The sequence below is a fragment of the Pseudochaenichthys georgianus genome, chromosome 23 (genome assembly GCF_902827115.2).
Source record: "Pseudochaenichthys georgianus chromosome 23, fPseGeo1.2, whole genome shotgun sequence".
In the NCBI taxonomy this organism is placed as follows: domain Eukaryota; kingdom Metazoa; phylum Chordata; class Actinopteri; order Perciformes; family Channichthyidae; genus Pseudochaenichthys; species Pseudochaenichthys georgianus.
In genome coordinates this window covers 13,489,212-13,512,496 of record NC_047525.1, presented here as the reverse complement: position 1 = coordinate 13,512,496, position 23,285 = coordinate 13,489,212, and the positions used below count along the sequence as shown (strand labels likewise).

Here is a 23,285-nt window from a genome sequence, read left to right as displayed (position 1 = left end):
AGTGTGCAAATTATATTCTGGGTAATGTGCAAATATGATTTCATATTGTATATCACAGCCAATTTTATTTTTGAGGAAGAGAAAAATACAGCTAAAATCAGATTTGAGTTGATTTAAAGGTGGGGTAGGTAAGTTTCAGAAACCGGCTCGAGATACACTTTTTGTTATATTCCATGGAATGCTCTTAACATCCCGATAGCAATGAATATCTTAAGTGCTTTGACAAAAAATCCTTAAAAAAATGTCATCTGTAGAAGCCGTAATACTGTAAAAAGTACAACCAATCCGTTTGGATGGCCTACCTGCCTGTCAGCCTTCCATCGGGGCACAAACTTATCTCGTGCCCTCATTGGTCATGTGCGCGTTCGTGTGTGTTGGAGGAGGGGCTCTATAAGGAAGTGGCAGGTTTTCTCCGGTTGTGTTTTTCAAATTCTAGCGATCTCGAGCCGGTTTCTCCAACTTACCTACCCCACCTTTAAATGCAATTGTTTATAAAAACATACAAAACATCAGACACCTCATTGGGCTTACCATCTTGTTTGTGTCTATCTATTCATATGTATTGATATATAGTTTATATGTTTTTGTTTGTAGTTGTTTTGCACCTCCTATATTCATTCTTTTGTTTTGCACCCAGACCAGGAAAACTGTTATGTTCATCTATGAACTGTACACTGTTTAAATGAGAATAGCGATTTAGTCCCTTATGTAACCTCTTAATTTAAAATCCTTCAGAGCAACTCACACATCAAACATGTTAACAATGAAGAGACAAATGCCAGTGTCTCCTGACCCAGACTTGAACTCTGTTTAAATAAATAATAGTTTGTTATTGCGCTTTACCTCTCTACTGCTCAAGAGGGAGGATCAAAGGGAGTCCAGAGTCACAGTTTAGAGAGAGATGAGGGGGGAACGCATGAAGTCAAATCCAGAGCTTTGGCATCATGAGTCGTAAAAGATCCCCTATCTTTCAAACCATGGCCTTCTCAGAGAGATGGAGACAAACTCTGCCTTCCACACAGTCTGCACTCAGTGATTAAGTAGAGAAAAAGGTTTTGCAGTTCACTTTAAAACAACAAAACAGGAAATTATACAGAAGGACAAGATCTTTTTTATATATATACTTTATTTAAAACTGTTGCCTGACAGTTTAAAATCCTTGTTTATAGGAGACTCTAACTCTGATAGAGCAGACCTTTACAAATGGTCACTGTTAATGTACAATCATGAGGAAATGCATCCTGGGAAACTGTTTACTGATTCATTTCCACTACATACACATCTGAATGAGACACAATAGCAGTCAGAGCTACAAAGACAGAATTCAACGTTTTATTCCTTCACTAAAAGAAAGCAGGATTTGGATTCCTCCCACTGTGAAATAATGGGGTAGTGCAACATACGGCAACCTAACCAAGAAGAAACTGACCTGATAAATGATCGTTTGTAAAGCTACAAACCTCGAGTACCCTGGTTAGAAAGTGAGTAGTCATGCAAGCTGGATGCCTAACTGTGTCCTGATTTAGTGAAGACTGTCAAACAGAGCACCTATATTATTGCAATTATTCTCAAAGCAGGAGATACAAAAAGGCACAAATGTCTACAACAATTCAAAATGTCTTCTTCCTTTGGAGCATTTCCTTAGAAATATAGTTAATGCATACTTTCCACAGTATTTGCCCGTTCAAAAAAATCCCCTTTTTCTAAAAAGTTACCTTTTAAGTTTTAAAAGAATAACTGATGGAAACATATTTCCTACAAAACCCTGACTCCCAAAACAAGTCGCAGCCTGCGCTTTTAAAACAATAAATCTCCCTATTTTATAAATATTAGCTCTCGGCTTTGATATAAAAAAGGTCAATGTTGCTCTTTCATGTCCATATACACAGTTTTAACAATTAACCATTTCTAATGTGGCTAAACAGGCAAAAATACATTTTAAAATGTGTGAAACATATCTACATTATTCGTGACATTTCCAGTTTTCTCCAGGATGTCGTTTTTAAAACCATCATTTGAATGTTTTGCATGTTAAATTTAAAAATATAGGAGTTAAATCTCTTAACCAGAGAGATCAAACTAAAGGCAGAACAGCTCCTGATTCTTTAAAGAGCGGATTTTCACAGTAAAATCCCACCTTGTTACATCCTGAAACTCTTCAACAGACATCCGCAATACTGTGCAACCATGATTTAGATGACATGTTGAGATGTGTATTTGAAAATTGCATCTTGAGATTTTGCATTAAAGTCATAGTTCTGATCTTTTGAAGTGGGCTTGTATAGGGTACTCATTCATGGGGTGCGTTTCACTTCTTATTTTTAATTTCCTCGCTCCTCTGTCTCGGTATCACCGGAAGTTGATTTGTCTGCGCCATCTTGAGTAGCGTCCCAGTGGCTTTATTTGTACCGGAGGACCGAGGATTGATAATCGAGGAACTACCAGACCATCCTCCGGTGAAATCCTCATACACTCGCCCCGCCCCCTTACCGCTCACCGATTGGACGATGCAGCGCATGCACTGATCTGGCTGCTGTCAGACGATCAGCTGTGCGGCGTCATCACAAACGGACGTCGCTTCACGTGACGCTCTGGAGGAAACAACGTCCCATTGCTCTTAAAACTCATTTCCCTGCTTCTCGTGGTTTCCTTGTGTCTCTCCATGCTCCCCTGGTGGGAGGGACTAGTCGCAGGGAAACAACGCAAGTGAGGGACGCAAGGAATCCATTTAACCGAAGTAAAACGCACCCATAGTCACTTCATAAAATCCGAACTATCCCTTTAAGAAAAATCACACAGTAGGATTTAAAATACTTATTGTAGCCAATGTCAACATGCTTGAAGGAATGCGCACAGTTTTGTATATTTTGTTTCACACAAAAAAGTAGTTCCTTCATCCGTTTGCAGTTAAATACAATTCCCAGACTTCCTTTCAATATTCCTGACCACTGATCTGTCTCACTTCCACAGACGTACTTCTGGACTTGACCTTTGACCCGCAGCTGCAACATCTATTGACTCTGACCTCAGCTGCTGTTGTTGGTAGAAAATAATGTGTAGGGAAACAGATTCCAGTCCTTAGAGTCAGGTTCCCCCCCCACCCCACCCACATACAGTAATGTTCTGCAGTGTATTTCTGTTTTAAAGTGAACAGTCCGACCGGAGTCCTTCCTGAGCGGGGACCCCTGACCTGAAATCAGCCGAGGGTCGTACGTTTTCGATCCACTGGCTCCGGGGCTGTGATGTGACTTCAAGGCTGCCAAAACACAATTACTGTTCGAGGATCATTGCCTCTTGGAAGGCTTCGATCCATCTGAAGACAAAAAATAGAAAACAGAAAATTAGCTAACATCGGGACGAATACATTCTAATATAAATAATGTATATTTGGGGAAGAAATATCTATATTTTGTCTTTAAATTTGATTGTGCAACAGGCATTTACATACAACATAACAAAATAAGTTATACGTTTCGTTATATGGTAAAAAAAATTGTAGCAAGTACGCCATTCCTGTTTTGGATATACATTTAATTGCACTTAGGATCAATAGGAAATGATGCAGCTCGTCATCGTTCTGTTTTCTTTCTTTCTTGTTAACTGCTATGAAAGGCTAACATTTACTACTACTGCTGCTTCACAATAACAGCATCTAACTGGTGAAACATGGTGAAGCAGTACATGTGTATTCGACCACATTGAAAGTGCGCCCCTCCCATTTATTGTATTATTTACCTTAACTCAAACTAGTGGACATTACACATTTTTTATGTAATTCAAAAATAATGCAGGTATTAAAGTAAATACATTTAACTTTTTTAATTACTTCTTTATTAGACCAATGTCAGTGTTTATCTGCTATGTAAACACATAGACCAACTGCTCTTCTGCTGTATTTCTAACAAATAGGACTGTAATCTTCAGGCGCTGTCTGCCATTTTCAGTGCAGATACCTCTGTGCGGTGGGGATGTCGTCAGCTTTGAAGATGTAGAACAGCGTGTTTTTGTGATACAGCTTAAACTGCAGCTTCTGAGCCGGCCCGTTCTTCTCCTCTCTCAGGAAGAACCCGAGCAAGGGCTGACTCTCCAACGCAGCAACATCCTGGAGGGAGAATCAATTACTCAATCAAAAAGATACAAAAAGCTACTCAGTTTAGTAAAATGAGAAAAACACTGTCAGTACCTCGCTGGCAGCGTAGGTGTACAGGACTTTGTTCTTGATGACAAACCACAGCCTCTTCCACTGCTTCTTGTTTCCTTTCGACCGGTTTAAGTAGCCGCTCATCGAGGAGTTCTCAGTGTTGGCGGACACCTGCAAATAAAACAGCAAGAGAAAAATTACATTTACTCGATAAATATAAGATTACACCATAACTTAGTCAGAAAAAGTATCCCAGCTGTGTAGATCTTTGTTTCTCACCTCTTTTAGTGCAGCAGGGATCTTCTTCTGTTTCCTGGTGAAGGAGAAAGCTCCAGGTTTAATTGGAGAAACTGATGTTGAAGCACAGCGGTCACCTACAAAAAAAAAGAAATCAATGAAAATAAACAAAAAAGACTTGATTCTACTAAAAGGAAATAATCAATTTAATATTAAAGGATACGTTTTTAAAGATTGTATTTCGCATTTTTGTTTTTGTCAGTAGTCACAAATCCAATGAAAAGACAAAAATCTAAAATGAGTTATTCAGTCCCTGAATAAGTCTTTTAAATCCTAGCTTGCAGATGTAAGAAGAAATATAAAGTTGCATACAATGGAAATACTCAATTACAGGTACCTAAAAGGTGTAGTTAAGTACAGTATTTAGTAACATTTCACCACTGCGTTATTGGTTTTGAAATATGCAATTTGGTAAGAATTGTAATCAGATTTTTTGCAGCTGAATTCAGAAAACCCCCTCTTTACTCACTATTCTCCTGCAGTTTGACGAAGCAGTGATCACACACACGTGCCGGCTGGTTCTTCAGGTACTCCAGGTAGTACTTATTGGCCGAGCACGCCTGACACACCACCTGCAGACACACATGTAGCTGACATGAGAATGAGGGTTTCATTATTTAAGGGATGTGCTGCAGGAGGAGCGGAGTGATACTGACCCGTCCACAGGCGCGGCAGTGATGCCTCCTCCAGGTGAGCGTGAACTCGCAGGTGCAGATCATGCACATGGTGGCCCTCAGGTCTGGGATCCAGATCGGAGCCTTCGAACCCAGCGGGGCCCCGGTGTCCACCACACACTCCGCCTGCGAGAAGACAGATGATTATTGTTATTACAGCTAGCTTTCCATCGAGGGTTAATATAGTATAGCTCCCTCTTACTCGATAACACATTTTTTAAATGCTTTTCTCAATGTAAAGGACTTAGTCAAGTTTAGCCTAGTTTTGTTTAATATGGACGTCATAACAGATTTAGAATTTTTTGTTGAATTTAAAAAGCAAAATGATCAGCATATTTATGGTAAAAACAAGATTTAAAGTTGTTTAAAGTCTTGTCCATCCTTTTTCAAGCAGGGTTAACAAATCAATTCCAGCCTGTTTAATGGCAGGATGTTCTACCTTTCTTTGTTATTTAAGATAAGATGGAGCTATATTTATCCCCTTGGGGAAATTCAGGCGTTTATAGCAGCAACAGGGTCAGAGTGAAACACAGGATTCAAACAAGGTAAAAATAAAATAGAATAAACATTTAAATAATAATACAGAAAAAATAAAGTGATGAAGTAACTTTTTAAACAAGATATCAAAGTAAAACGTTAAGCATTTGAATGAACATGTTAAATATATTACATAAGTGTTCAGATGTGAGTGCAGGTTAAAGTCTTGTATGTATGTACAGTCCTGGATGCTTGTAAAGTCAATTCATATGACAAATAATGAATTGATCATGTCAATAATATGTAGCTGCACCCTGACATGTTTTTCAGATACACTCTACAAACACCCGCAGAGATTTGCAGCTTTACCTCCTCCTGACTTCGACTGGATATGAAGGTGATTTTCTTCTTGGTGTAGTCGTCTATGGCCTTAGCGATGGCCTCCAGCCACTCGTCTCTCTCTGTAGCCGAGCTGCAAGCATAAACACACATCAGCTACTCTCAGCTACAGCAAACACAAGTAATACATTTATAAATATTTATAGCTACTTATGAGCAGACTGTGATGATTACGGAGGCTGCGTGCTGACCTGGCAGACAGGATGAAAGAACGTTCAACGCTTTCGATGTTCAGCTCGTTCTGATAGGCCTCCTGGCTCGGTTTACTCACCTGGAGAATTACAAACACAGAAATCCATAAATAACAGAGATTGTGCACCTTGAAAATGTTCACAAACTGCCGCTACAGCCTAAGTAATTCACAGGAGTCCATGTTTCAGTGCAGATACACATATGAAGAAATGTCAGTATAAAAAATCTTAACATATTAAATAAATATTGGAAGTAAAAACTGATGACAGGTGTATTTATTCATACTGAAATATAAATGAAAAGTTAAGTACAAGATTCTTTCACAAGCTAATGGGAATTGATTTGAAACTTGATTCCCCCCCCCCCCCCCCCCATAAAGGCATTTGATTGTGCAGTGATGTAGGGTAAAAACAGGCAAGTATTTGTAGTTCTATTTGTGTAAATCCTCTGGCTAGCAATAAAAGAACATACAGAAATAAATGGATGAAATGTGTTTGGGCCACCGTCACAGTGTGATAGGTTTGCAGAGAGTCTCTCACCTTCATCCCGGCCAGAGAGAGGACGCTGTTGAGTTTATACTGGCCGGACTGGACGGGAGTGGTGTACATGAGTGCATCATTGAACTGAACAAAACACAAACAATTAGGACGAAAACACAGACAGATTCACAGAATTCATTGAATTAAATTAACTCCATTTTGAGAGGAAAAAGGGGATAGCTTACAGATATTTAAAACTAAATTACTCACCAGGAAGAATACGCGAGGCTGCATGACTTTCCTGGAAAGCTTCATTAGAGTGCCCTCCTTCAGAAACACCTGCAAATATAGACATGTTTGTTTTAAATGGGCTGCATAAAACAGGTAGAGTCAGTGGCTGAATAAAAACATTTGATCAGTCTATAAATAGATTTAAATAACCAATGCACAATGATGAAAAGTGATTTTTGGCACTGAGAACATGCCCCATTATTCATGACACTGTTGTATCTGTTACACATAGGCCAATTAAATGAGTAACACTGGTATTTGGCAGCCACCTGAGAGAATTGACACCCGTGTGAAAAGTCTCCCGGCCTCAGTAAGAACTTAAAATCCTTAAAAAAACATTTCTGATACTCACCCTGCCTGGCTGAACGATCTCATGGTGGCCGTTGAGGCTGTACTGAATCTGCATCAGCTTCTGAAAGTTATCCTGAGAAAGACAATCAGAGAAGTGAGGAGAAACACACGGCTGGAGTAGACCGAACCTTTATGTGGAATAAGGTCTTACCCCTTGTTTCATGATGTCATTAGCGTGGTTGGCCACTTCTTTCACTATGCCGAGGGCCGCTGCACAGATCGCAAAGATCACACATTAGTGTTGTGCATACATTTTCTCTTTAAAGAGCACATATGATTGTCCTGGTAAACGTTAATAATGAGTATTTTCAAACCTTGGGTGTCTTTATAATCCTCAGAGTCCTCTGGAAGGTTCTTTAGATAATCTGGAAAATAAGTTTCAAGTTATTATAAAGAAAAAAAAACGAATTAACAGCCTTGGGGAAACATAAAAACATATACGACAAAAGGTAACTTATTTTATTACATCCTTTATTATATGATAATAGTTTTATTTCACATTCCTAAGTTTGCAGCCAGCCTTTTACAAATATGTTCTATATTAAAGATTTTTCTGCAGGATTTGTCTCGAGTCGAACTCCTCAGGTTTACAGTACCCCAACTCTCCACTGGGTGCCAGTATGGAACCAAAACAAAGACTTGAGTCCAGAGTTCCATTCACTGGCAGTCAATAAAGGCGGCCATGATTCAATAAACCGTTTGACCTTCAGTGTGCAGAGGATGTAGAACGAGGATTCTCTCTGTGTGTGTGTGTGTGTGTGTGTGTGTGTGTGTGTGTGTGTGTGTGTGTGTGTGTGTGTGTGTGTGTGTGTGTGTGTGTGTGTGTGTCTACCTGTGAGCAGCAGCTGGTACTGAGGGATCCTCTGCACCGGCTTCAGCAGGTAGTGCTTCAGAGCCAGGCTCGCACATCTTGGACTCATCTGAGACAAAACGAACACAGACGCTTCAAGTTAACCGTTGGAGATAGAAGTAAAGTAATGGCTGCTACCAATTCAAATTCTTGATTGAAGCACCAGACATCGTCAGTATATTTAAAAGCCTGTAGTAACTGTGCAGGTGCAGATGCATCTAAAACAGTATTTTCACATAAAGCAACATAAACAATCCCCATTAAAGTCCGTCTTTAAAAACAATGCTGATGTGCTGAGTTTCCTAAGTGATTAGTTGTTGAAATGACAACAGAAATTCAAATTGTAGTCCAATTTAATTTATAGACCACAAAAAGCCTTGTATTACAGCTGTAAAAAAATTTAAATTAAGAAAAGACTTCTAACTTCTGTTAGAAAACACACTGAATAAAAACAGTGTAAAAAAGGTTTAGAATACAAATCTCACACACATGTACCCGACACAGTACATATTTATAGTCTCACTCATCCTTGTATTAAGAGCAGTATTTGCAGTTTTACCTCAAACTCTTTGACGACAGCGGCGAAGGCGGTGTTTTTCCTGCACTGCTCGTCCAACAGAGCCACGTTGTTGTCAAACTGTCTGATGTAGGTGGAGTACATCTTCAGGTAAGGACCCTTCTGAACAAAGATGTCCGACAGCCTCTGGTGATCGCTCCTGTGAACAGACAGACAAACGGTTTAGTGAATAAAGCAATACAGTATGGACCTCTTCAATAAAGCTGATGATGATGATGATGATGATGAGTATTACAGACTGGAAGAAAAGCTAAACCCAGTAGGTGATTACTTAAAGAGCTTTCTTTTTATTAATACTATTGAAGATGTAAACTGACCTAGTCTATCGCTTCCACTAACTAGGATGAGATAACTCTTTTAATGGAAAATTATTATATTTTGGGAATAATTTCAAGTGTCTGATAACAAAAATGCGCTAAATTGTTTACACTTCTCTATCGAAAATCATCTGAGAATGCACCAATCAATCCATACTCAAATTCTAAATCAAAACTGCTTTTAATATGTGATTGATATTTTGTGTTGTCCTTTTAAAGTGTGTGTATTTTTAGGAATGTTTTAAGAATTTTCACCTGTACATGTCTTTGGGTACCTTCCAAGTGCTTCAAGTAAAATGCTTTACAATACATTATTATAAAGTGTGGTCTAAAAAATACACAGCTTTAGTTGCAGCCCACATCATCCATCACTGAATCCACTGCAACATCCCCCAGAGCATTATGGGAGCTGTAGTGTTATGTGTGTGTTTACCAGTGTGCCACTCGGTCCTCCAACTCCCTCTGCAGGTCTCTGTTCAGCTGGTACAGCTGAGGCAGGTAGTACAGGATCTGGCTGAGGATCCGCTCGTCCACCACCGGCTTCCCATTCTGACGGGTTGCCTTGGCAACAGCGTCCCGAAAGTCCTGTAGGCGGGAATGCCATCATTATTTATAACACACACACAGCTGTACAGGGTGGGGTGAGACATGACATGCAGCTGAACAGGAACACCTGATTATCACCTGTAAAGACACACACACACACACACACACACACACACACACACACACACACACACACACACACACACACACACACACACACACACACACACACACACACACACACACACACACACACACACACACACACACACACACACACACACACACACACACACACACACACACACACACACACACACACACACACACACACACACACACACACACACACACACACACACACACACACACACACACACACACACACACACACACACACACACACACACACACACACACACACACACACACACAGCTGAGTCAGCAGTCTGTCCTTTTTCCAGTGTGCCAACACACACATCCACCTGGAAGGAAGCAGGGAGGCGCTGGATCCCAACGTCCTGGTTTCTATGTGCTCACACACACATTTTCTGCCATCCCCACTTTCATTTACTGCATCATTAACTTTCAGGTGACAGGCAGAGTCCATTCAGCAATACAAATAAAGTAATGAAGACATCAGTCACACTCAATATTATACATTATATTTATATGCAGAAAATTAACCAAACAATACATTTCTGCCAAATGTATTTATCATATCATACTGACACCTCATTATCTGATCAAGTTTTTGATATTAACATAAACAAAACCTCAAAAACAAGATAGTAAAAACTAACCCAGTTAGCTCCACCAGTGCAGAATTAGATACAGAACTAACAGAAACAAATTACAAACACGGAGAAAAGAAGACTACAAATGACCAACGTCCGTTCTAATATTCACAAAACACAAATGGACGCATAAAATAAACCCACTTCAAAAAAATTCCCGAGGAAATGCAAACAAATCAGATGGACGACCTGCCACAAATAAGCACAAGCAAAGTCCCCAAACCACGCACACACACCTGCACACACGACACACACACTCATACTGGAGGATTATCTGAGGTATGTGTGTGTCTGGAGGTCGTCTCTATGGCCTGAGGAGGCAGCTGTCAGGCCGGCAGAGCGGAGAGAAGAATTTGATCTGACCTCTTTTCTTGGTCAGAGCACACAGAACACCCCCCTTCGTCAGCCACAGGACGACGTTAAAACTAATCCTGCAGGGTGGGCTTCACTAAAGCTGCATCTGAGGCGGACAGACAGGTGGACCCCCGACCCCTCTCACCTGGGATTTTCCTCAGGACACACAGAGACTACAGGCGCTATCCTTGGCTTAAACAAATGTATATAAAGGGAGAGCTCTCCGGTCAAATGTAATAACTAGCATACTTTAAAAGTACTCTAATGTATAGATGGCATGTTAACTTCACACATACTGACATTAGAAATCACAACCTGATTCTTCTCCCAAACATTTTTTTCAGGCACTTCCCCTAAAGAAAAACCTGACTTCCTCCAGTCACATGATTCCTTTCCATTCAAAAAGCTACGAGCATTCAACATGGGGACCGAGACAAAACCTAATTTTAGTGGATTTATTTTTAAACAAAATCGGCCAAGAGAGCCTATATTGCACAGAGGAACAACCAGAAATCTGTTTTTAAATGAAGAATCAATCGTGATTAGGATTTTTGTACACATTGGACATACTAACAGTATACTTGCCAACCTTGAGACCTCAGAAAACGGGAGCATTTCAAAACCGCGCGGGGGGGGGGTGCTGCTAGTGGAGATCGCCGGAGCTGTGTTAGATTAACATTAACATGCTTAATGTAGTTGTAAGTGCACTGCCTTGCTGCCTGTAGCTCCATCCTTGATGGAGCACATGTGTGGGCTGGACCTGTATTTTACAGGAAAGGAGTGAGCAGAGGGTCGAGTTGCTCTGTTTGCTGTGACTGTCTTCCTCACCCTCTCAGACTTTCAGTTGCGCGCGCTACTAAAGGGACGTGATACCATGGAAACCAAACAATGGTGTAGCTGTATTAAAGTCCGAGTGGAAACAGTCCTGAGTAAATCTGATTTTGTCAGAAATCGGGAGAAATGCAGGAGAAATATGACCCCGGGAGGAAATCGGGAGTCTCCCGCGAAAATCGGGAGGGTTGGCAAGTATGACGAACAGAAAACCTAAAAAAAAGTCCCTTTTTAAAATACTTCAGGGTAATTGATAACCATTTCGTATCATATTGACAACAGAATGATAAAGAAAAACATTATTTCGTTACATTATACATGGGGGCATTTCTTTATCTCTAGGCATATAAATGAATGTCTCTTTAAAATACAAAGGGATATCACATAAAGCTTTCTTTATGGGGAAAAAAATCATTTTCGCTGCATTGCTTCAGGAAATTACATTTGCTTGAAGCAAGGAAGCACATGAAAACAACATTTTAACAAAACAAACTGCAGGGAGAACAACTCAAACATATACTTTATGTAAAATACTAGAATAATGGCCTGTATGTACTTGAAATTAGGATGTTGCCTTATGTTATTGAAAGCAACCCTCACCTAACTGATTTGACATGAAACCATCAATATTGAAGCTCCGCAGACCAACGGCACAGCTCAGCTTAACAGAGCTGGACGAACCCTAACTGAAGAACCATGCGTGCTTTCTTTTCCTTGCACAAAAATAGATATTTCCCTGCAATAGGACTGGTCAAAGCCTTTCGACTTGGCCCTGCGTTTACCTTTCCACTGCCGACCAGAGTAAACTAAAAGCCCTCCTACACAGCAACTTTAAAAAACTAAATTATTCAGCTCTGTACGGGCACTGTGGCAAAGACAACACCCGCCGAGACCTCATTAATTCATGTCCATCCCTGGGAAAAAGCTTTGAACCTAATTCAAAACACAGTGTAGGCAGGCACGGTACTTTTTATTATGTAATAATTACGGTTCCTTTAATGCAACTCTTTAATAAACAAGACACTTACTATGTGAAGAAGCTTCAGGACATCCACAAACCTGAAAATAACAGAAATACATCAGTTAAATAAATACATCACTTTGTGTCATCATGTGCTGCTGGTTATGTAAGAATGTAAAGTACATTTAAGTACTCTGTTTAAGTATAATTTTGAGGTACATATACCTTTTCTTGTCCATTTTATGCAACTGTACACACTCCAGTACCAGAAGTAAAAGTACGTTTTTACTTATTAGTAAATAAGAAAGTCTTTAACTGTTTTTTTTAATCTTATTTTAAAGTTAAAAAGGGCTCCGGTTCATTAAAAAAACACTCACACTTTCTCGGAGCTCATGATCTCCTGGGCGATGTGCACCAATTTCTTCCTCTTCATCTCATCCTCCTGCTGAAGAGGAGAAACACAAACAGTTTCACAAAGCTACACAAAGACTAACAGCAACCGATGTCACCTAAAACTGATCGCTGTACACTCACTGACTCGCTGCAAATCACCATGATCCTGGTTTTCTCTGTCAAACCATCAGGATTGAGTTTACAGACTTCCAAAAACTCAATCCCGAGAGGACAGCGACAACATTCCCCCTTCCCTTCCTCTCTTTCCCCTCTGTGTCTCTCTGATGGTGTGTGTTGTTGAATGGTAATGGGGGCGGTCTTTCAATGACTTAATTTGGACAGTGGCCATGCCCCCCCACCTCCCCTCTGTATTAGTGATACCCTGGAGGTTTGAGGGGCATCAGACACAGGTGCTGACACTATCATGGAGAGGGTCACACAGGACGGAGAAAGAAAAAAAAACCAGCTCATTGGAGAGCTATTCCTGAACCTGTAACCCTTCTGTGTTTGCTCACCATCCCCCCTTCCTAACACACACGTACACACACACGTCTAAAGCGCTGTAACGGACACACTATCTCCAGTGGCTGCAGTGACAGCTTAGTCACAGGCAGTGATATGAGACGTCCATTGTAAACTGCGAATGCCAGGCCTATCTGACATGTTCATGCCTGAAAGCAGAGTCATTCTCCATAAGAGTAGCTCTCCTCTTTCTTAGGAAGTAGTAACGTCTCTGGAGTATTTTTCCTTACTGTGTAAAGCAGTCACATTAAAGCAGTGTTTGCTTCAAACATTGAGTTCAGGAAACCCTTAACGGATTTCAAAGTATTTATGTTTTTAAGGTTTTAAAATGGGCTTTTACAGTCACTTTTTTAATAAAAAATAAGTAATTTATCAGGGTTTTCGACTGTTGGTCGGACAAAACCAATTAAAACATTTCTGTCATTTTTGATATGATAATTCTAATGATTTTATATGAATCATTTGTGAAATATAGGGGCTAAAGTGTGTTTTTATTTTATTTTAGCCATAATAAGAGTATTTTTGTTGAAGTGACTGGCCATTTTGAAAAGAATAAATACTGTGTTTATAGAAAAAAACATTTGTCTCCGTCTTCAATGAACAGCTTTTGAAAAAAATATACCAGAAATTAAAAGGCATGTTGGCATAGAAACCACCCGAAATGATCTGTCATCATGTGCTGGCTTATGTTTCAGTTTTATACTTAATTAGTTTAGGAATTTATAATCATTGCTTTATGAAGACAGTGTTCTCCTCTCAGGTCAACTAGTTTACCTGTCGGTCGGCCTCGTCCATGTGCTCCTTGCTGGAGGAGGAGCTGTTGTCCTCTTCATCTGAACTGTGGATCTCTTCCTCCTCAGAGTGGACGTCCTGCCCCAGCCATCCGCTGCTAACATTCAACACACACAGAGAGAATGTTTAAATGTGTGAATGAGGGGCAGGGCAGGGCTGCAGAGGAGTGTGAGTTCAGAAACACACTCCCTGGTTAAATAAAGATTAGAGTTGTGTGCAAGGTCATAAATTAACTCAATCTTTGCTCAGAAGAAACATATGAGTCAGTAAAAGAGCAAAACGCATTCAGAGGTGTTGTACAACGATGGAAAATATTGAAATCACTGTGAACACATCTATAATGAAAGGAAAAATGTATCTTAAGGATATTTAAAGAAAATGTCAACACTGGTTGATTATAATTTTAAATCCATGGCCTGAAATAAGACAAAGAAAATACTTTTGTGCAGTTATAAAAGATTAAAAACACATATTTTGTGTTGCAAGCAAAACCAGTGAGATATGATAGTGAATAGGATGTGATGAGAGGTATTTCTTTTGCTGTTTTTTGACATTTTAGAGACTTCATCATTATTCAAACAAATATCCTGATTCAAATTGAGATTATTTTATTATTATGTTTCTTCTAGCCATATTGCCCAGTCCTAATTATTTGTATTCTTGTAAGGTATGCCTGTACCCGATATCTTTTTTATTATTCTGTATACACCCTGCTGCCGGCAGCGATATGATGGCTCTGTCTGCCAGGTTAGCGCAAGCAGCAACATGCGTTAGTGTGTCACTGATGTTTTGATCGCTCCCGTACAATTAAGTGGTCTGACTGATGAAATGAGGGGGAAGTAATATGTTTGGATTTGCCTCCTCGGTCTAGTCCTGGTTAGGGTTGCAAAAGATCGAAAATATGCCAGGGAAGTCACACAATTTCAATATTTCAGATATTGTATACAACACTTCAGCATAGTCAAGGCCAAAAGACTGTATGCTTTTCAACTTGATTATCTTATTGACGGAAACACATTTTATACTTTAATATAGGGCTGCTCGAATATGGCAAAAATCATAATCTCGATTATTTGGGTCAATAATTGATATCACGATTATTAAAAACGATTATCCATTGACTTTGAAAACATCAATTTATTTGATAAAATGTGTTTGAACAGTATGTTTTTAACAGTTGATTACCCTGAACTTTAAGTATAACTCAACTGAAAATCCAATAAAAAAAAGTAATTTAAATAAAAAAAAAAAAGTAATAATATATATATTTTTTTTAAAATCGTTTTATTTCGATTACGTTGTTTTCGTAATCGTTGCAAGCCATAATCGTAATTGCGATTAAAATACGATTAATTGAGCAGCCCTACTTTAATAATATTGCAGCTGACCTGCAGGTAGTGGCAAAAGAAAGGTACCCAGTTTATAACTCGTTTTTGCCAACTTGCCATGTGTGATGTAGCTTTTTGGGAAAATAATGGATTTATTTGACAAATTAATGGAATAAGTTTGGTATAAATCTGCATATGACATGGTAAACAGCCTGAGTAGATTCCCACCATATTTCCCTTATATTTCCATAAATTGCTCTTGATTCCAATTTAAAGTTTACATTACATTGTATTGTATATTTCCTGAATTGTGGACCCGAGTCCTGCTGTTTCCCTTTTCCTAAGGATGCTTTGTAAAGAGGATTGTTGACGTTTATCTTGGCAAAACGAGTGATAGCTCTGAGTAAATGTTGGATAGGAAAGACTGTGGGACTCCAAACCCCCTCACATTTCCTTTCACTCTCATCAGCAATAGCCCAATCTCTCCACTTCCCTGTTTTTCTTACATGGCTCCCGACAGTTTCTTTTACCTCAATCCCCCCCCTTTCCCCCTTATGCTTTCTCTATAGTGGAGCATTCCAACACACTGGATCAGGCACAGAGTACCACTTGTTTACAGCCTGAGGCTACTTACATAAACTTAACAGGCTCAGATGCCTGGGAAAAAACGACAGATTAACTCACTCCCTCTTTCTCCTCTCTAACACAGAAACACCCTGCCAACGACAGAGTGAGGGTTCATCTTAATCCATTTAATGGCTGCGTTATTATCACCTAAGTGGCATCGACTTCACCACTTGTTGTGCCACTGTCAGTCAGAGGAAACAGGAATCATGGGCACAGAACATCTCCTAATCACAGCAGTCCGGGACATAAAGGGCTCAACGGGATGTTAATAGCATCAATGTGATTCAGGACATTTGCTTGAAGTGTCGCACGACAGTTAATTCACTTATTTGTCTGAGTTATTTATCGAGCGAAATGCAAAAGAGCTCCAATTTACAACTAATCATTGTTGTGTAAAATACAGTGACTAAATCGGACAATTATCTGGCTCTCTTTTCATATTATGTGAACTTAATAGCTTATGTTTTGGTCAAACAAATAGAGAAATAAGTAACACAGTGTATTGATTTTGAAGATAATTAATGGGTTAAGCTCAATTTAAAATGTTATATATAGCATTTTGTTATGATTTGACATATATGTTATGATTTTTCATTTTTGTTGGTATTCCCACAGCCAATAATCTTAAAATCCTATGTGTCCCTATCTTTATTTTCATCCTAACAGTTTTCTTTGAATACTTTTTAGTTTTTTTTTCTGCAAACTGCCACTCTTCCAGAGGTTTAAGGATTTAAAAAACAATTTACTTGTTTGAAATAACTCACTTCAGTGGCACAGCGGAGAAATGGGGTTATGAAGAGGCTAAACGCAGAGCGAAGGCGTGCAGTCCGAGGAGGAGGAGGCGGCTAGTGGTTGCTGGAGGTTTCTTTTCCTGTTCTAGAGAGCTGTGTGGCGTTTCTGCGATTCTCAGACATTTCCTGCCCAGGCCACTGAAAAGAACCCACAGGAAAACAGGCCGACCTGCACCAACGCTCCATTCAAATTCAATGCCACTGGCTCAAAGGCCACTTTCTCACTGTTGTAAATTCAAACCACTAACGTCACCTGTGCAACCTGTCGTACACTCAAGCTACGGTCACTTGAAATGACAAACTGGCAGCAAGTGCTCTGGACTTCAGCCTAAATAAACTCTCTCACACAAACACATATTGCCTTTGTTTGGAAATAAGGGTTGTTTGTTCTTAAACTTAGCAGGAAAATTGAATTGATAACAACTGTCAAAAAGTATAGAGTATTTACTTAGTTGATAACTCCTCTACAACATCTGTTACTGCTAGATAACCTTTCAAAAAGGAATTAAAAGATTAGCGCTGAAACGAGAGGTCGGTCAATCTATTAGAAGGGGGTTAAAAATATAACTCTACAATTTGATTAGCAATTCATTTACAAAATAATGCCAAACATTCGCTGTTTCCAGCTTATTAAAGGAGACAAGTTGCTACTTTTCCTTATTATCTCACTGTTGATTGCAGTACATTTTTGGAAAAGTGTCTAATAGAAGTAGCTGGTAAGCATACAGTAGGGCTGTGCGATTATGGCAAAAATCATAATCACGATTATTTGGGTCAATAATTGATATCACGATTATTTTGACGATTATTCATTGACCATTTATTGAACTTTAAAACAAATAATATTTTACCAATAAACAAGATCAACAAATATGTTGGAGCGCACTTCCAAAACCTTACTAAACATATATTATTAATATGATAAATACAAATAAATTAGACCAAAATAAATTAAATCAAATATGTTGCAGTGCACTGTCACAACCTACTGACAACTCCTTAACATATAGCCAAATAAAAATGTTTAGGCCACCATGGCAAATGCTGGTAGGGCTGCTCATGTAATCTCTTAAAGATTTTTTGCGAGAAACACCAGCCTGTTTACATGGTCTGGTTTCAGAGATGAGCGCAGGCAGGAGACAATAATGCCACCTGTACTGAAGACCCTCAGCCACGCCCCGACACATGGGGTGACGCCGGCCAATCACAAAGCTTTGATGCGTTCAAGTGCATTATTCTGGCACAGGAAGATTATGTTACAGGACATTAACGATAAAACAGAATATTGTTGTTCTATTTTTAGACACATCTCGCGATCGACTGGTTGGGCACCCCAGGGCTAGACCATAGGTCCGTTGTGGTCGCAAAGTAGTCAGCTGAAGCCACATCTCTCTCAACTTCCCCACGGCATTTGTCATATAGTGCAGGCAGCGCAGACCTGCTGAAATAATACCGAGACGGCATCGCGTAACGCTTGTCCAACGTGTTGACAAGTTGCTTAAAGCCCTGGTTGCTAACAGTGCTAACTGGGCACATATCTTTAGCGATGTGAAATGTAATGGCAAAGTACTTAGTGGAAATAGTTTTACCCTTCTTTTTAACGAGTTGCTGCTCTTGTTCTGACATCTTCGCTCGCGCTGAACACTCACAACACATGTCACTCGTGGCCGAGTGGGCTTTTAGGGAGGGGCGAAAGCGCACCCAGCAAAATAATCGTATTTTGTCAATTATGCTGTTTTCATAATCGTCGCAAACCATAATCGTAATCGCGATTAAAATACGATTAATTGCACAGCCCTAGCATACAGAGACTCAACAATCAAATAATAAATCATACAAATAAATGGGCGCCCTGGGGTTAGGGCAATGTGTCAGATTCAAATCCAGTTTAGCAACCTGTGTTGCATTTTGTTCCCATTGATTTCTTCCCTAAACTTTTGTCATTGCTCTACTAACTAACAAATGCATACACTGCTGCAAGATAAGACCGCTTAATCAACTAAATAAATAATCATTAGTTACACCCTTAAACAACATTTTAAATATGCATTATACGTACCCCTCGTACTCGTGGTTGTTGCTCCTGTGATAAGGATCCTGCACTTCATAGATGTCTGAATCTGCTCCGTCGAGGTCGTGAGGCCAGCCCAGCCTCGCACCGTGGAACGGCAGGTTCATGTACTCTGGGATTTCCTCATACAGAGGGACGTTCTCATACTCCACTGACCCATCTCCATCTTCTCCACAGATATCAGACTCGACTATGCAGCTGGTGGGCCGCTCCAGCCTCCTCTCCCCCCGGGTGGACTCCACGCTGGTACAGTCCAGAGACTGCCCTCCCTTGGCCAGCAGCTTTGGGAGCATCTTGACAGACAGCCGGAGCTCCAGCAGCTTCCGGAAAGAGAGGCTCCTCTTATGAGAGTCTGCCCGGGTTGCCAGGTCTGCTGCAGAGAAAGACTGCGCCCTCTGTTTGCCCCCCAGTGCTGGAGCCCGGCTCTTTGGAGGCATGCTGCTCCTGGAGGGAATCTGCCGGCTGAAGAAGGTCACGCAGGGTCGGGTGAAGCGCCAGGCCGTTTTCTCCTGAGGAGGCGCAGGCAGCTCCCTCATGGGGGTGTTAGCGTGTGGAGGTGCAGGGGGGCAGAAGGAGGGTGGGCAGTGTGCTGCTGGCAGGCTGTGTCTCTGAGGTTTCCTGGGGGGCGCACTTGGCTGATCCTCGGCAGAGAAAGCTCTCCTGGCGTTACCCAGAGGGGGATTACAGCCGAGTTTGATCTGTTTGGGGAGGCTGTGAGTGATGGGGTAGCGCTCAAAGTCGCCATACCCGTCCTCTTCGTCCTCCTCCACCCGGTGGTCCGCTCCTCCTTTTTGGTGGCTCATTGAGTCAGCGTGTGAGAGCAGGACTAAGGAGTGGGAGGTGTTTTTGTTAAGAGAGGGTGACATGTGGACTGTCCTGTGAAGGCGAGGCGAGAGGGAGGTCTGTCGAGGAGGGGGGACGGGCGCGTCGGCTTCATCATCTCCCAAACATGAGTCTTTTTGGGGTAAAGGTTCCTCACACGAGTCCTGTCTGAGCTCCTCTCCCTCCTGACTGAGAGACAGAGCCGGTTGACTCCCCTCATCCTCTCGCATCTCAAGTGTTTGTTCCTCCGTCACCTGATCCTGGGCACTGCCCTCCACGCCATCTTGCCTCACCAGGGCAGGCTTTTTAAGTTTGCGTGGGTGAGGCACCGGGAGAGGCTTACTGGGGGCAGCAGGGACCTGCAGATCAGGGAGTAACCTGGTGGGAGAGGCTGTGATTATATGCTCCACCTGAAAGGATTCTGGAGAAGACTCACGAGGAGTGATAGAGGGGGAGATAATGATGCTGCCTGCAACATCCAAGACTGAGTCTGTTAAATCTGTGTGATGGGCCGCAGTCTCTACATCTGCTATTGAAAAATCAGGCTCAGCAACAGCACTTTCCTCATGTTTCACAGCCTCCTCCTGCTCCTCAGTCCTCTGTGCTTCTTTGTTAGACACATCCCTCTCCAGGTGTCTTTGTCTTTGAGGTTTATCCCTGGGCTTTTTGCCAATCCCTCCACCTTCAACCTTATCCACAGCTACTCCCTCCTCCGGGCGTTTTTCTTTCCCTTGTGTCCTCGTCTCTGTGAATCCTTCTGTAGAAATCCCATTCTGCAACGGCTCTTTGTGAAAATCGCTCTCAGTTGTACTTCCATTTTCCAGATGCTGGCACGGGGAACAGTCCTGGAGCCCACAAGAGCAGGTGGGAATGATGTAATCCGAGTCACGTTTGTTAGTCTCCGATAAAATCCCATTTCTGGAGTTGAGAAGGGAGAGGTTATCACCTAAAGCTGTCTGCTGTTCCTGACATAGGAGGGGGGGGTCACTGGGTTTAGGTGGCGGGGTTGAAACAGGGGAAGCTACGGATTTAGGAATGCATGGTTTGGGGGCGACAGCCGGTTTTGTCCTCTTTAGAGTAGACGGGGAAGGTTGGGAGACGATGGGAGGCTGGGAGAGGAGACCTGGTTTGGGGGCGATGGGCGGGGGGGAGGGTTTGGTGGTACCAGGGAGTTTAGGTTTGGGTGCTAACGGTGGCTTCTTCACACCTGCTTGAAAAGAAGAGGGACGAAAGTTACAAGACAGTTTGAGACTATAAACTCTTTTTTAAATGAATCACACCCCACCAGAACAGCACCGATGAACCATGCTTCATCCACACTTCCTCCAATATAAGCATAGACAGCTGCAAACTGTGGATTAAGCTCAGGTCAAAAAGGTTCATCTTAGGGTCAGAGGGGAAGGACTGAGGACTGGAGTAATGTGTGAAATAAATTCAGGCATGTATTATTATTAAGTAATTATCTCATGAAGGGCTTACACCACACTTGTGGAAGTAAATAGTAAAGTAAAACTGTCTTAACCTATTCTCTAAATCTAATTTTATAAACTACCATTAAAGCTTTCTATTGTTCTCTGAACTGAGTGAGACTTAAGTGTATTTTTTGTTCTCTCAAACTACATGGAACTACTAAATATCTGCCAGAAATAAGTGCCTCTATCATAATATGTTAAGTTGATGAGACAACCAGAATCTCAATGATTACAATTGTTAAATAAAGTTAGAATTAAAAAAAACGGTCTCTACACGAATAAAAAGCTGCCAATTGAGATTGTAGGAGATATTTTCCGCTTTCCTGGCTGAATCTCCCGGCTGGCCGTCACCACGAGAAGTGGAGTCATCGAGCGGTTGTTTCCGAGAGGCCACGATCAGAAACGCTCTGCACAAGAAACATGCTGCCCTGTCTTTGCCTCTTTGCACATTACATTACATTACATGTCACTTGTTAGACGCTTTTATCCAAAGCGACTTACATACTTAATACTGTGGGCAATCCCCACAGGAGCAATTTGGGGTGAAGTGTCTTGCCCAGGGACACAACGACATGCTGACTGCAGTGGGGTTTGAACCTGTGACCCACTGAACCCACTGCACCACACTCTTATAAAAGAAACAATACATATAAAGTCAATGGGCTTAAAAACTAAACTGCCAGCGTCATGGGACAGTTAACATCCCTATTAATAATTTCGAATTTTCAATTCGGCATACATATTTTAATAGAAAAGTTCCGTTTTTATTAATGGTTCACCCAAATGCATATCAGAATGTATCATTGATGGCTGTGATGTGCAATGAGAATCAATCTCAAACTTAATCAAAAATGTTACTTGGTCTCTTTATATAAAAGCCGAATTGGCCAGTACATGCCATTAACACTATCACGGCTTTAAAAAGTATGTCTTATATTTGAGCCTAATAAAAACTAAGGTTTCATTAAAAATGTTAGATTTGTAAGTGGAGTCTGGCCTGTGCTTTCGCAGTAAAAGTCAACACTCGGGCTTAAACAGCTCCTGTCGTGGAAAAACAAGAACTCCTTATAACTCTATTGCACATATCCAATTTCACTGGGGATATCCCTCTTTATCTTGGCAAATGTTAACTGTTTTTATATGAGATGTTAACACTGCCGCTTGTTATCGAGTCCGGTTTGTTGCACCAACAGCAGGACAGATGTTTTAAGACAAAGGATTTAACCCCCTTCAGCTGCAACGGTAAAGTGTAATATCAAACAGAAAAGAACATTTTTGATTACCAGTTATGATTGCGTTTTAGAAAGCACTCACATGTATGTTTTTACTTTCGAAAGGTGTTATTATAAAAAAGTGTAATTAACTGTGGCTGAGTAAAAATAGAGCGGATGCGTCCGTTATGACATTAAAATTGTAGTGATTTACACTTTTTTGCGAATACACAGAAGAACTGACGTTATTTGCATTGAGTTGTAGATAACTACAATATATGCTTGCACAGCAAGATTTTGCTAAGTAAAGTTAGCTCCCCACGAAACAAACCTGTGCTCATGACTCCCGACTTGCTCCTTTCTCCATTTGTAAACTTTCAATGGAATTGCGAGAAAAACTGAGTTTTTTCCTCCTTCGACACCATTGTCAGTTAGAAAACCACTTCAGGGAGAAAACATGCAGATCCATCGCTGTCGGTCCTTATCTTGCAAGCGGATGCACCGATACAGTTTTTACGCCTGTTACTTTTTCCATTTTTCCCGAAGTTTTCAGCCACGGTGCTTTTCCCAAGCAAGTCAAGTAGGACACATAAAAACAACTAAGTTCCGTTCATACATTTCAAAATAAATGTGTTGTTTCAAAAGATCAGCTGCAGTTGTTATAATATGACGTTAAACACATAAGTAAGCCTAATATTTGGTCAAGACTATATTTTCACTAA

General features: G+C 40.8%; 1 protein-coding gene across 3 annotated transcripts; it reads right to left on the bottom strand.

Annotated features, from left to right (window-relative positions):
- Positions 1-1,239: 1,239 nt before the first annotated feature.
- LOC117439346 (FYVE, RhoGEF and PH domain-containing protein 6-like) lies at positions 1,240-23,114 on the bottom strand. Of its 3 annotated transcripts, none has more exons than XM_034075252.2 (21): positions 22,895-23,114; positions 19,047-21,090; positions 14,224-14,338; positions 12,912-12,979; positions 12,602-12,632; positions 9,479-9,630; positions 8,711-8,867; positions 8,134-8,221; positions 7,616-7,666; positions 7,453-7,511; positions 7,303-7,374; positions 6,930-6,998; positions 6,720-6,803; positions 6,180-6,259; positions 5,959-6,061; positions 5,095-5,238; positions 4,908-5,010; positions 4,421-4,515; positions 4,184-4,312; positions 3,954-4,102; positions 1,240-3,313 (listed from the first exon to the last, which is right to left on the bottom strand). In XM_034075252.2, exons 1-21 carry the CDS (start codon positions 22,902-22,904, stop codon positions 3,271-3,273), a joined length of 3,846 nt encoding a protein of 1,281 aa, XP_033931143.1. In that variant the 5' UTR covers positions 22,905-23,114; the 3' UTR covers positions 1,240-3,270. The 3 variants fall into 3 exon arrangements, with proteins under 3 accessions (XP_033931143.1, XP_033931145.1, XP_033931144.1); XM_034075254.2 differs by having other exon boundaries at positions 14,224-14,335; XM_034075253.2 differs by having other exon boundaries at positions 19,047-21,087.
- Positions 23,115-23,285: the final 171 nt, after the last annotated feature.